The sequence below is a fragment of the Anomaloglossus baeobatrachus genome, chromosome 4 (assembly GCF_048569485.1).
Source record: "Anomaloglossus baeobatrachus isolate aAnoBae1 chromosome 4, aAnoBae1.hap1, whole genome shotgun sequence".
In the NCBI taxonomy this organism is placed as follows: domain Eukaryota; kingdom Metazoa; phylum Chordata; class Amphibia; order Anura; family Aromobatidae; genus Anomaloglossus; species Anomaloglossus baeobatrachus.
In genome coordinates this window covers 168,782,485-168,796,489 of record NC_134356.1, presented here as the reverse complement: position 1 = coordinate 168,796,489, position 14,005 = coordinate 168,782,485, and the positions used below count along the sequence as shown (strand labels likewise).

Here is a 14,005-nt window from a genome sequence, read left to right as displayed (position 1 = left end):
GTCAGCTTTTGTAAATTTAGCCTACATGTTTTCATTATTTCCAGGTTATTCATATGTGTATAAAATACTGTGATTTCTATAATTCCATGACTTTCCTCTTGGCGTTAAAATTTCAATGTAAATTTTAACACTTTCATGACTCAAAGAAAAGAGGGGCAACGCAAAAATGGTTACGAGAGATTATATATTTTTGGTAGTATTTAAGAAGGTCCATTATAGCTGCTCCGAAAAAGGCAATGTATATGTGTGTGAGCCAACTCTTCCCATAAAGGGCAGAGCCCGGATTCAAGGACCATAATATTTGGAGCTGGATAAAAAGACCACCACAAGATCCTCAGCTTTCAATAGGTAGAAGAGTTGAATGGCTGGTTGTGTCTTTTAATTGAATCTTCAGGGGGGAAAAAAAAAAAAAGTTTTTTTGGAGCTCAATTTTTTTTTTTTTTTTTTTTTTACATAGGATGACAAAGTTTCTCTTTAATTTCTGCAAAGTGGTAGCCCACTTTGTAGATATAGACCCTCAAAGAGCACCACTCCAACGTTGTTGTTTTTTCAGCACTGGAATGGAGCTTTAAATCTAAGCCCCTGCCCCATGTGATAGACTCAGCTTTTACAGACCACACTCCGGTCCGGCAGTGCCATCTTGTGACACCAACCTCTGACTGACCGGAAGTCAGAAGTTATCACAAGCTCTCAACAACAATCAGAGCCAGAGCAAAGCCAAAGTGAGGCTCTCAGAGAAGAGTGACATCCGCTGCGTGCCATGAAACACTGGAGCGTGCTGGCAGGACACAAATCAGAAACTGACCAGAGCAGTGGCGATACAACGTGAAGCTGCTGAAAGGGGAGTACGAGATGGGGGTCTGGGGGTTTAGATTTAAAGTACTGCTCCAGCGGTGCACTTAAGAGAAAAAAAAGCTGTACTGGTGCTTTAACAAAGCATAATGGTTGCAAAGGAGGCTGCACATGGCTAATGTAAGGGCTCCTTTAAATCACTTTTTTATGTAGGTATTCGAATAGACTTGTTACATGAATGTTTTATAGTGCAGTTTGCCCTGCAAGGTCAGAAGGAGAAACCGTTTGATTTTTTTTTTTTCTTAAATGTCCTGATTCTTCTACATGCACATAATTGCTAGTGTTTGGATATTACATATGGCTGCGTATGCCTCAGGTAGTAAAATGCAAGTTATTGGATTACTTCTAGATAGCTAAAGTACCAGCAGAATTACAACAGAAGCACTTACATCTTCATTGACAAACTTCTCGTAGACGCTGCACAGTTTGTCCCTCATCTCGTAGACATACTCCTCCACTGCATTCTTTGCGTCATTTCGTTCCTTCTCCAATTTATCCTGCATAATCATCTTTCCCTAAGAAAGTAAGCGAAATTAGGCTTTCTAGGTCCTCATCCGTGCCTACATTTATAAATTGCTGCAGGGGAAATCAGAGTCGCCATATCCTTCCTGCTGCCAATGTAAATTATGCATAATCGATTGGACTTAATTTGGATCCGCGCGCCGTGTATTTGGTCTAGATTTATCCACAGTATCTGCATCTTCTCTGAAGCAATCTTACATGTGGATTTTGTTGCAGATTTCACCCTTTACATAGTTGAGAGAAATATGTGCAGATTCTGCACAGGGAATAGAAATGGATTTAAAATAAATAAAAATATAAATGTTTGAATCCGGACCACAAAGCTAGACAGTATGTAGAGCAGATTAACCATCCACTTTGCTATTACTGTAAAATGCTGTGGATTTTATATATGTATAATCCACATCAGAGACGGTATAAAGATCCTCAGCGATCACATACAGTTACAATAATACCCCACTAAAGCATATATTACAACTGGGAGCAAGAATTCTAAGATGCCAAGATTCCCTCCCCCATACAGAAGACAAAAGAAGCTGCTTGTACAAAAACTATAACCACTTTGCAAGTGTTGAGAAGGAGATTATAACGGCTAAAGGAACCATGTACAATTACCCATCCAGAATATTTGAGACTAGAAATGGATAAATATTTCCTGGATTTATTAATTAGCAGTACTTCTGCCTCTATAATGAAGGTTTCATGACACCTGCTGCAGGTTAGGCATTAGCACTATAGGGTGCAGCCAGTAACCAACACATCCTAGTCAGGTTGCAGAGGTCGCGACAGGGCCAGGCAGGAGAGGGGGCCCGCCAACCCCACAACCTACTTCAGCTGGATGTGCATCCAAGAACACATATCCACAGCGGAAATGCATTGCGAGGCAGGGACCATCCAGGTCCCTGCACCGAAGTACATGCCGCCAGCCAAACAGGGGCCAGCAGCTGAAGTCAGCATGCAGGCAGGCATTTTGTATCGCATTGCAGAGACGTCATGTGTCACCATGGCAAATAGCTGATGAAAATGAGGAGAACGCCATGTAGAATTGCTTTTTTTTAATGCGTTAAGTGGCACAATGGGAACATACACTCCCTGACAGAAGTTCTGTCGCTTATCCATGTTATGTAAATAAAAGCTTATAACCTGACTTTAAATTCATCCATTGGTTTTATAAATTACTCTTTTGAAAGCTGAAACTCTCTCAAATTTGGTTTAGGTTATGAAAATAAAGTTGTTGAAATATTGATCATTTAATGAACACAGAAAGGTCAGATTTTGGCAAGACAAAGAAGGGAATTTTGTTTACTTACCGTAAATTCCTTTTCTTCTAGCTCCTATTGGGAGACCCAGACAATTGGGTGTATAGCTACTGCCTCCGGAGGCCACACAAAGTATTACACTTTAAAAAGTGTAACCCCTCCCCTCTGCCTATACACCCTCCCGTGCATCACGGGCCCATCAGTTTTGGTGCCAAAGCAGGAAGGAGGAAACTTATAAATTGGTCTAAGGTAAATTCAATCCGAAGGATGTTCGGAGAACTGAAACCCTGAACCAAAAGAACCCTTCAACATGAACAACATGTGTACACAAAAGAACAGCCCGAAGGGAACAGGGGCGGGTGCTGGGTCTCCCAATAGGAGCTAGAAGAAAAGGAATTTACGGTAAGTAAACAAAATTCCCTTCTTTGTCGCTCCATTGGGAGACCCAGACAATTGGGATGTCCAAAAGCAGTCCCTGGGTGGGTAAAAGAATACCTCGATAAAAAAGAGCCGAAAAGACGGCCCTCTCTTACAGGTGAGCAACCGCCTCCTGAAGGACTCGCCTACCTAGGCTGGCATCTGCCGCAGCATAGGCATGAACCTGAGTGTTTCGTGAATGTGTGCAGACTCGACCAGGTAGTGCTGACACACCTGCTGAGTCGTAGCCTGGTGACGCAATGCCCAGGATGCACCTGCGGCTCTGGTAGAATGGGCTTTCAGCTCAAAAGGAATCGGAAGCCCAGAAGAACGGTAGGCTTCAAGGATCAGTTCCTTGATCCACCGAGCCAAGGTTGACTTGGAAGCCTGCGACCCCTTACGCTGTCCAGTGACAAGGACAAAGAGCGCATCAGAAAGGCGCAAGGGCGCAGTGTGCGAAAAGAAGAGCCGGAGTGCTCTCCCGAGATCTAACAAGTACAATCCTTTTCACAATTGTGAACTGGATGAGAGCCAAAAGAAGGTAAGGAGATATCCTGATTGAGAAGAAAAGGGGGATACCACCTTAAGTAGGAATTCCGGGACCGGACACAGAACCACCTCATCCTGGCGAAACACCAGGAAGGAGGCTTTGCATGACAGCGCTGCTAGCTCAGACACTTTCCGAAGTGATGTGCCTGCCACTAGGAAGACCACCTTCTGCGAAAGGCGTGATAGAGATAACTCTGAGAGCGCTAAGAGCCAGGACTCAATGGCTACCCAGTCAGGTTGAAGACCGCAGAATCCAGATGGAAAATGGCCCTTGAGACAGCAAGTCTGGTCGGTCCGGGAGTGCCCACGGTCGACCCACCGTGAGGTGCCACAGATCCAGGTATCACGACCTCCTCGGCTAGTCTGGAGCGACGAGGATGGCGCGGCGGCAGTCGGACCCGATCTTGAGGACCACTCTGGGCAGCAGCGCCAGCGGAGGAAATACATAAGGCAGTCGAAATTGCGACCAGTCCTGAACTGATGCGTCCGCCGCCAGCGCTCTGTGCTGGTGGTTGATGTACGCGACCTCCGTGGCGTCGTCCGACTGTATCCGGATCTGCCTGCCGTCCAGCCACCGCTGGGACGCCTTTAGGGCTAGCTACGCTGCCCTTATCTCTAGAACATTGATCTGAAGGGGGGACTGTCAGAGTCCAGGTTCCCTGAGCCCTGTGGTGGAGGAAGACCGCTGTCCACCCTGACAGATTCTCGTCCGTCGTGACCATAGCCCAGGATGGGAGCAGGAAAGATTTTTCTTCCGACAAAGAAGTGGGAAGAAGCCACCACTGAGGAGAGGTTTTGTCTGCCAGTGAAAGAGAGACGTTCCTGTCTAGGGACGTCGACCTCCTGACCCATTTGCGGAGAATGTGCCATTGGAGTGGACGCAGATGAAACTGCGCAAAGGTAACTGCCTCCATTGCTGCCACCATCTTCCCTAGGAAGCGCGTGAGGCGCCTCAAGGGGTGAGACTGGGCCCGAAGGAGAAAGTGCACCCCTGTCTGCAGTGAACGCTGTTTGTCCAGCGGAAGCTGCACTATCTCTGAGAGAGAATGAAACTCCATCCCGAGGTAAGTCAGTGATTGGGTCGGTGTCAATTTTTACTTTGGGAAATTGATGATCCACCCGAACCTCTGGAGAGTCTCCAGAGCAATGTTCAGGCTGTGTTGACATGCCACCCGGGAGGGTGCCTTGACTTAGGAGATCGTCTAAGTAAGAGATCACCGAGTGTCCCTGAGAGTGTAGGCCCACCACCACTGATGCCATGACCTTGGTGAAGACCCGTGGGACTGTCGCCCGGCCGAAAGGCAGAGTCACGAGCTGAAAGTGTTCGACCCGGATGGCGAAACACAGGGAGCGTTGATACTCTGGTGTAATCGGCACATGGAGATTAGCATCCCTGATGTCGATTGATGCTAGGAAGTCTCCCTGGGACATCGAAGCGATGACTGAGCGGAGAGATTCCATCCGAAACCGTCTGGTTCTCACGTGTCTGTTGAGCAGAATGAGGCCCAGAACGGACCTGATCCGTGCTTTTTTGGTACCCCGAACAAGTTGGAGTAAAGACCGTTGCTGAGGTCTGTTTGGTTTGGACTGGGGTAAGGACGAGTCCTTTCCCTTGGATTGTTTAATAATTTCATCCAATTGCTCGCCAAACAAACGGTCGCCAGAAAATGGCAAACCGGTTAAGAACTTCTTGGAAGTAGAGTCTGCCTTCCATTCGCGAAGCCACATGGCCCTGCGGACTGCCACCGAATTGGCGGATGCTACCGCTGTACGGCTCGCAGAGTCCAGGACGGCGTTCATGGCGTAGGACGAAAAAACCGACGCCTGAGAAGCCAAAGACACAACCTGCGGGGCAGAGTTACATGCGCCCGCATTAGTCTCAGTTCAGACAAGCTGAGATAGCTTGGAGTGCCCACACGACTGCGACGGCCGGAGCAAAAGACGCGCCTATGGCTTCATAGATGGATTTCATCATGAGCTCTATTTGCCTGTCAGTGGCATCCTAGAGCGATGAACCATCTGCCACTAATACTACGGATCTAGCCGCCAGTCTGGAGACTGGAGGATCCACCTTGGGACACTGAGCCCAACCCTTAACTACGTCAGGGGAGAACGGGTAACGTGTGTCATTAAGGCGCTTAGTAAAGCGCTTGTCCGGAAATGCTCTGTGCTTCTGGACCGCATCTCTGAAGTTAGAGAGATCGAAAAACGCACTCCGTGTACGTTTGGGAAACCTAAACTGGTGTTTCTCCTACTGTGAAGCCGACTCCTCTATAGGTGGAGGTGGGGGAGTTTACTATGGCGTCCCCTTCAGGTGTATCCAGATTGAGAGCCACGTCAGGATCAGAGCCCTGAGCTGCGACCTCCGCTTCATCCTCCAGAGAGTCCTCATGCTGAGACCCCGAACCGCGTGATGAAGTCGGGGAAGGTTCCCAGCAAGCCCGCTTAACCTGTCTGAGGCTGCGGTCCGTGTCGGAGTTCTCACCGTGGGATCTGGGTGCCACCCCAGGAGCCCTTTGCTGTACCGACCGAGAAGGGCCTGGGGGCGATTAACTCACAGTGCCCTGGCCCTGTGTTACCGGTCTGGACTGCAAAGCTTCTAGTATCTTAGCAGATCATCTGTCCATAGACTGAGCCATGGAATGTGAAAGCGACTCAGAGTTTCTCAGTCAAAATTGCAAACTCTGTCCCTTCCATCTGTGCAGTGGAAACCGGCGGTACCACCTGAGCCGAGGGTCCCACCAGTGCCGGAGGCTCCGGCTGAGTGAGTGCCACAGGGGCCGAGCATTGTCACAATGAGGGTAGGTGGAACCTGCAGGTACCATAGCCGCACAAGAGGTACAGGTTGCAAAATAAGCCTGTGCCTTGGCACCCTTGCTTTCTGCGGACGACATGTTGTCTCCTCTTAGAGTGATCAGTGAGGGTATATGGCCAAAGCAAATAATGCTGCCGAATAGAGAAAATGTATACATACATACATACATACATACATACATATATATACACTTCGGCACCCAAGGGGGGCCAGCACCTGACAACTGGTGTGGCTTACCGACCGCCCAAAGCGGTGGTGTGTCCACCAGATTCCCTGCCTGGGACTCCCAGAGCTGCAGAGCTCATTCTGAAATCCTCCACCGGCAGAAGTGATTATAATAATGGCTGCCAGCGTTCTGAGGGGAGGAGAGAGCCGTGGGAGTGCCTAATAAAGTGCGGGCATCTGGTGCCCCACAGTGCTCAGTGAGGGGGGAGGAGGATACCAAGTACGCTCCAGCCCTCACTGCCGACGTCCAGTCGGCCGTCCCGCCCCCACCCCTGACTGGCAGGCCCGGGGGCGGGAGTACATGGAACTAGGCCGCAAAAGCCGGGGACTAAAGTTAAAAGCGCGGCCGGCCAACAGGCGCGGTCGGCGCGGTAGTCCTGGTCTCACACACCACACAGCAGCCGCTGCGGCGTCTATAACACAGGCGCTGCATGCACCGTCCCTAAGGGGACACAGAGTACCTTATGGATGCAGGGCTCTGTCCCTGATGAAATCCAGCCTCCTGTCCGTCAGATTCCCCCAGGGGCTGCGGAGGGAGCCCGGTCCCAGTGAACGGCGACCGGTTAGGATCCCACTTCTCCCAGAGCTGCGGAGCTCGTTCTGAAATCCCCCACCGGCAGCAATGATTATAACAATGGCTGCCAGCATTCTGAGAGGAGGATGGAGCCGTGGGCGTGCCTAATAAAGTGCGGGAAACTGGTGCCCCACAGTGCTCAGTGAGGTGGGAGGAGGATTCCAAAGTATGCTCCAGCCCTCACTGCCGACGTCAGTCGGCCGTCCCGCCCTTACCCCTGACTGGCAGGCCCGGGGGCGGGAGTACATGGTACTAGGCCGCAAAAGCCGGGGACTAAAGGTAAAAGCGCGGCCGGCCAACAGGCGCGGTGGGCGTGGTAGTCCCGGTCTCACAAACCACACAGCAGCCGCTGCGGCGTCTGTAACACAGGAGCTGCATGCACCGTCCCTAAGGGGACACAGAGTACCTTATGGATGCAGGGTCCTGTCCCTGATGATATCCAGTCTCCTGTCCGTCAGATTCCCCCAGGGGCTGCGGATGGAGCCTGGTCCCAGTGAATGGATGACCGGTCAGGATCCCACTTCTCCCAGAGCCTCTAAGGGATGGGGAAGGAAAACGGCATGTGGGCTCCAGCCTCTGTACCCGCAATGGGTACCTCAACCTTAACAGCACCGCCGACTTAGTGGGGTGAGAAGGGAGCATGCCGGGGGCCCTGTGGGGGGCCCTCTTTTCTTCCATCCGATACAATCAGCAGCTGCTGCTGACTAAAATGTGGAGCTTGCATGCATGTGTGCCTCCTTCAACACAAAGCAAAAAACTGATGGGCCCGTGATGCACGGGAGGGTGTATAGGCAGAGGGGAGGGGTTACACTTTTTAAAGTGTAATACTTTGTGTGGCCTCCGGAGGCAGTAGCTATACACCCAATTGTCTGGGTCTCCCAATGAAGCGACAAAGAAAGTTGTCGCTTTGTCATATAATGCACCCAATCCTAGTTTACAGCCTCACCTGTGCTCATTAAATGATCGGTTAATTAGTGGGTGTGTATAAAAAGAAACCCAGCACCCCAGACCTTCAGTTGAACTGCAACTTGACCTCTGACAACATGCCAAAAATCCTCCCTATGACCAAAGCCTTGATTATCAAGAGGCTGAAGACCAGATCCACTGCAGAGGTGGCTGGCACCTTTAATGTATCTCAGCGTCAAGTACAAAGAATTAAAAAAAAGATTTGAAGAGACTGGAGATGTTTTTGACAAGCCCAGGTCCGGCAGACCCCACAAGACAACTACTCAGGAGGAACGTTTGTTGGTTAGAAAATCCAAAGCCAGACACTCTTCTATTGCAGCAGAGCTCCAACAGGCCTGGTCACCTCAAGTCCCTGTGTCAACTAGAACAGTTTGGAGGCCATTTTGAGACAGAATCCTACAATGTCGAATAAGTGCCCAAAAGCCAGCACTAAACAAAAGGCAATTAAAAAACCACGTGGCATTTGCCAAGTCCCACGGCCTGCTAAACAGATGGACGCTGGAAAAGTGGCAGAAGGTGGATTTCTCTGATGCATCTTCAGTTGAATTACACAACAGCTGCTGCAAATACTGCAGGAGACCTACTGGAGCCCATATGGATCCATAAAACAGTTAAGTTTGGTGGTGAAAAGATCATGGTCTGGGGTTACATTCGGTATGGGGGGTGCGAAACATTTGCAAGGTGGAAGGTAATATCAATAGCCTAAAATATCAAGAAGTATTAGCTACCTCTTACATTCCCAATCATAAAAGGGGTCAAATTCTGCAGCAGGATGGTGCTCCATCTCATACATCCATCTCTACAACAAAGTTCCTCCTGGCAAAGAAGATCAAGGTGCTCAAGGACTGACCAGGCCAGTCACCAGACATGAACATCATTGAGCATGTTTGGGGTAGGATGAAGGAGGAAGCTTGAAAGACAAAACCAAAGAATCTAGATGAACTCTGGGAGGCCTGTAAGACTGCATTCTTTGCTATTCCTGATGACAATCAATAAATTGTATGAATCATTGTTAAATCACATGGATGCAATCCTTCAAGCTCATGGAAGTCACACAAAATATTAAATATGGCTCTATTAGCACCACAACTTCATTCACCAATGTTATGCAACATATCTTTGTATTAGAAGTTAATTATTTGTTTGAATTTCACATTACTTTCTGTGGGCGACAAAACTTTTGTCTTGTCAAAATCTGACCTTTCTGCGTTCATTAAATGATCAATATTTCCGCTTTGCAGCAACTTTATTTTCATAACCTAAACCAAATTTGGGAGGGTTTCAGCTTTCAAAAGAGTAATTTATAAAACCAATGGATGAATTTAAAGTCCGGTTATAAGCTTTTATTTACATAACATGGATAAGCGACAGAACTTCTGTCAGGGATTGTATATAGTAGGAAAGGGGCCAGGATTGGGACATATATAACAAGATGGGGGCCATAATTAAAAGGAAAGGGCCCAGGATGGGAAAATATTTACCAGGAAGGAGCATAGGATGGGGGGCATATATACCAGGATGGGGCCACATACACCGGGATGGTGGACATTACAACATAATGGATGGGGAGAGCAACACTTATGTTTTTATAGGATTTATAAACATATGTGGACTCATACATCTGACCAACATGCAGCGGGGGGGTGAGTAAAGGACTAGTTAACATCATTGATCCTGGTCCCTACATTCCTACTGAGATTCATTAGATATCTGAGTATGTATCAAGATTGGGTGCCACAGGTGTGTACTGAGGTCTCTACAATTCTGCAAATTACATCTGTATATCATTGTTAGATCAGTATATGAACCACATACCTCATTTTCAATAAATAGGTTTAAGGAGTCCCTCCCTATTTGCCATGGAGGATAATGCTCAATGGGCAGGTCAATGGTACTGGTCTTCACTTTGGGTTTTTTGGCTTGAGGAGGTTGATCGTTCTTCTTCTCCTTAGGTGATGTTTGAGTGGTCTAAGCAAAAGCAAAACAGGATCTTTTAACATACAATGATAAGCTTTACAACGTGTGATTTATTTCAGATCTAGAGTTCACTAGTAACAAGGGTTTTGCTATGATACAATACATAATATAATACTGCAGGTAAAAAAAGTCTCTAAACTATCGAATGCTTTTAATCTGAACTTCTCATGTACAAAGTATGAAAACAGAAGATCATGACCTATGAAAGAATGACCGATGACTGGCCCAAATTCTAACCAACAAGTCAACTGCAATGACAGATTATATCCTGACCTCTCTAATAAGAAATGCAGCATCAATGACTTAAGATAGACGACCAAAGTGGCAGGATCCACAGAAGAGATCAGGTAAGAGAAGTGAATCTTAAAAAGGTAAGTGTACTGAAAACATTATTTGGGGAATCTTTGGGGTAAAAGGGAGGTGCATGCAGTATACTGCAGATAATGAGGGGGAGGCGTTAGTCTTGGCACCAGGTTAAAAGCAAGTTTAAACTACTAATCATCAACTACTTATGTCCGAGGGAACATGTATTGTGTGTAATCTCAGAAAATGAACCAAGCACCTCCATTTCTTCAGAGCTAGACTTGTTTTCAGCTTGCGCGGACTGGTTTTCTTCCTGTTTTTGCTCCTCTTGATCAACTTGCATTTTCTATCAACACATTAAGTATGAGTAATGGCCATATATAACAGTATGTATAATTGTAGAAAACTACACAATAGTAGTACCTCCTCATCTTTTGCAGCTTGGTCTGTTTCCATAGGTTCCTCAGACTCATCCGTTTTGTGGACTTCGACAAGAGACGCACTTGAGACGCTAAATATACCATGGACATTTACACGTACTTTAACCTTTACCTTGGAGCTGGATCCATCAACCTGAGGGACCACTTTCTGCACATGGAACTGACCTATTAAAGCCAAACAGTTAAAATCCACTTTATCTGATCTTTGATAATCAAGGTTCACACATAAACATTAGTACCCATCATACTGAACAAGTCATCACCTATTGACAGGATGGGTGATATCTTGATGACTGCTGGGGATTGCACTGCAGGAACCCCAGCCAATCCCAATGATAAGGCTCTGAAATACAGTGTCTAAAGGCCCAGTCACACACAACGACTTACCAGCGATCCCGAAAACGATGTGACCTGATAAGGATCGCTGGCAAGTCGCTGGGAGATCGCAGGTGAGATGTCACACAGTCAGATCTTACCAGCGATGCAGGATGTATAACGATCTCAGCAGTCACTGTGACCCTGTCACAGTGTCAAACACAGCGATGTGTCCTGCTCAGCAGGACATCACCTTTGAAGAAAATGGCCTGGACCATTCTGCAACGACTAGAGATCTCACAGCAGGGGCCTGATCGCTGGTAGGTATCACACATAACGAGATCGCTAACGAGATCGCTACTGCATCACAGAAACCGTGACTCAGCTGCGATCTCGCTAGCGATCTCGTTATGTGTGACGGTACCTTAAATGAAGCAGTGGTGGAGCAGGTGCATCACCACTCTACCCTGTCAGTTTTTTCAAGTCTAATAGGTAATGAATAACACTTTAGAGGCTGCTTGACCACTACTCAACTCAGACAACCTACTTAAAAAGGAGTTTTCTGGGTTCTACTTAATTTCTGCAATTACTCTATGTGACAACAGGTTGCTAAATCCTGACATTGTGCAATGCCCACACCAAGATTTTGCTCTGCTCCCGCTCAGAGGGTCCCAAGGCCACCAGTATTCAATTTGTATAGATGCGATCACGTTCCGAATAGCAACATTTCCTGCATCTCTCAATGTTCTAGTGACAGAATGAGGAAAAGATGGTAGCTGGAACGGGGCCACAACTGTGCAAATTGCATACTTTCAGTCACATGACAGCCTGATAAGTAGGCAATATAGCAAAATCCTGACAGTGTGCAGATTGCAATTTGCATACAGAGTGACTGCAGAAATTTAGTTTAAGCCTGGAAAACACCTTTAAACATATTAAAAACAGAATGAAATTAAAAAAAAAAAAAAAAGCGAAAATAGTAAATCTTAAATAGTTATGGTACATAGGTTGAAAAAAAGACCTAGGTCCATCTAGTTCAAACTACCTCTCTCAATTATACATTTTTTCACTAAGTAATTTACAACCATGTTATGTGTACTGAGGAAATCATCCAGCCCTTTTTTAAAAGCTGTTATAGTATCTGCCATTACTACCTCTTGTGGTAGGGCATTCCACAGTCTGACTGCTCTAACTGTAAAGAACCCTTCCCTGTTTAGCTGCTGGAATCTCTTTTCTTACACTCGCAGGAAGTGCCCCCTGGTCTTTTAGTTCTCCTACAGAATGAAATTTAAAAATAGGAATTTTACAGTAAGTACAAAAATCTATTCCAGTTATTGGGGGGGGAACAGTATTGTGGGTATAGATGCTGGCTCTACCTGTGGAGTATACCCTCTCCTAGGACACTAGGCAGCTCCGTTTAGAGCCAAATGTAGAAGCCAAATCTATTCAAGAAAGGGATTTTACAGCGAGTCCAAAATGACAATATTCTTGTTAATTGCATTTGGGACACTGTACCATGGGAAGCCGTAGAGCAGACTCTGAGGGTAAGTGATAACAAAATGACCTTATGGACTGCCCAGCGGATGGCAGCCCAGCAGCACCTACTACCTAGTATCAACCTCCTAGTGACAGAGCCTAAACCCAAGGAATTTTGTCCCACAATATTATTCATTTTTATTTTCTTCTTAGATTTTATATCTCATAGAATGACAAAAAGGCATAAACCAAAAACATAACAATGGTATGAAAGGTCTATGCACTCCCCCCCCCCCCCCCCCCAGATGTATATATGGCCATTTCAATCACACAGGTCCTTCACAGTTGTCAGCAATTATTGAGTACATCTAGTATGCCCATGGAAGCGGTTAGTAACATTGCTTCTGTGAATTGTATTATTTTCAGAACGTCCCTGCTTTCATACTACACCTGCATGACATAGGCATTGTAATGGAGGAAAATCTGAATTCTCCAGTACAGGATACATGAAGCAAGGCAAATTAGTAGGTCACAAAAACAGGGGAAATCTTAAATCGTGTTACCATTTAGATGATATAAAACGTTACCTAACGAGGGGTCAGGATACGGGAGGTCTTTGGGCGCACTGTAATAAGCATCCAAACTAAAAGGTTCCTTCCTGTAGAACGTAAGCACTTTGGAGAATGGAGCAGCATGGTTCTTGGGAAACACCTCACAGTCACTGGAAATCAATTACCCATCATTACATTTATGGACTTGTATCCAAAAGTCAACATTATTTTATGTTAAGGCCTCGTTCACATGTTAAATATTTGGTGAGAATTTTACCTCAGTATTTATAGCAAAACCAGGAGTAGGTGATAAATACAATGTGGCGCTCGTGTCTCTATTATACGTTTCCACTGATCGTATTTGTAACCAGGAGTGGGGACAGAGGTAAAAAACTCACCAAATAAAGTGTGAACGTGGTCTAAAGAGCGAGTGCATTAGTACATCAATGGATTATAGCTCTGTACTCACCTTAACCCTTCCTCAGCTGGAGAATTCCACTTCAAGGATATTGGGTATGGTACCAGATCAGTGATGGAAAACTCTCTGACTTTAAAAGCCGGAGACAGAATAGCGCACTACGAACAAGAGAAAAAAGTAAAAAAATTTGGATAATTAGCAGGAAAAAAAAATACAAAACAAAACAAAAAAAAAACAAAAAACACCAAAACTGATCAAAGAAGCCTAGAAAACAGTTTATGTTTGGTAAGAATCACATACATAGTTTAGACCCTCGAAATACCACTATGGAAATCTCATGTTTCTG

General features: G+C 46.3%; 1 protein-coding gene across 1 annotated transcript in view; it reads right to left on the bottom strand.

Moving 5' to 3' along the window:
• The window catches only part of HSPA4 (heat shock protein family A (Hsp70) member 4), a 102,261-nt gene that overhangs the window by 7,799 nt on the left and 80,457 nt on the right, over positions 1-14,005 (bottom strand). The window contains exons 10-15 of the mRNA XM_075344583.1: positions 13,711-13,817; positions 13,278-13,411; positions 10,883-11,064; positions 10,719-10,805; positions 9,995-10,147; positions 1,242-1,367 (exon numbers count right to left, since the gene is read on the bottom strand). Coding sequence (XP_075200698.1) covers positions 1,242-1,367; positions 9,995-10,147; positions 10,719-10,805; positions 10,883-11,064; positions 13,278-13,411; positions 13,711-13,817 — 789 coding nt within the window. The remainder of the gene's footprint in view (positions 1-1,241; positions 1,368-9,994; positions 10,148-10,718; positions 10,806-10,882; positions 11,065-13,277; positions 13,412-13,710; positions 13,818-14,005) is intronic.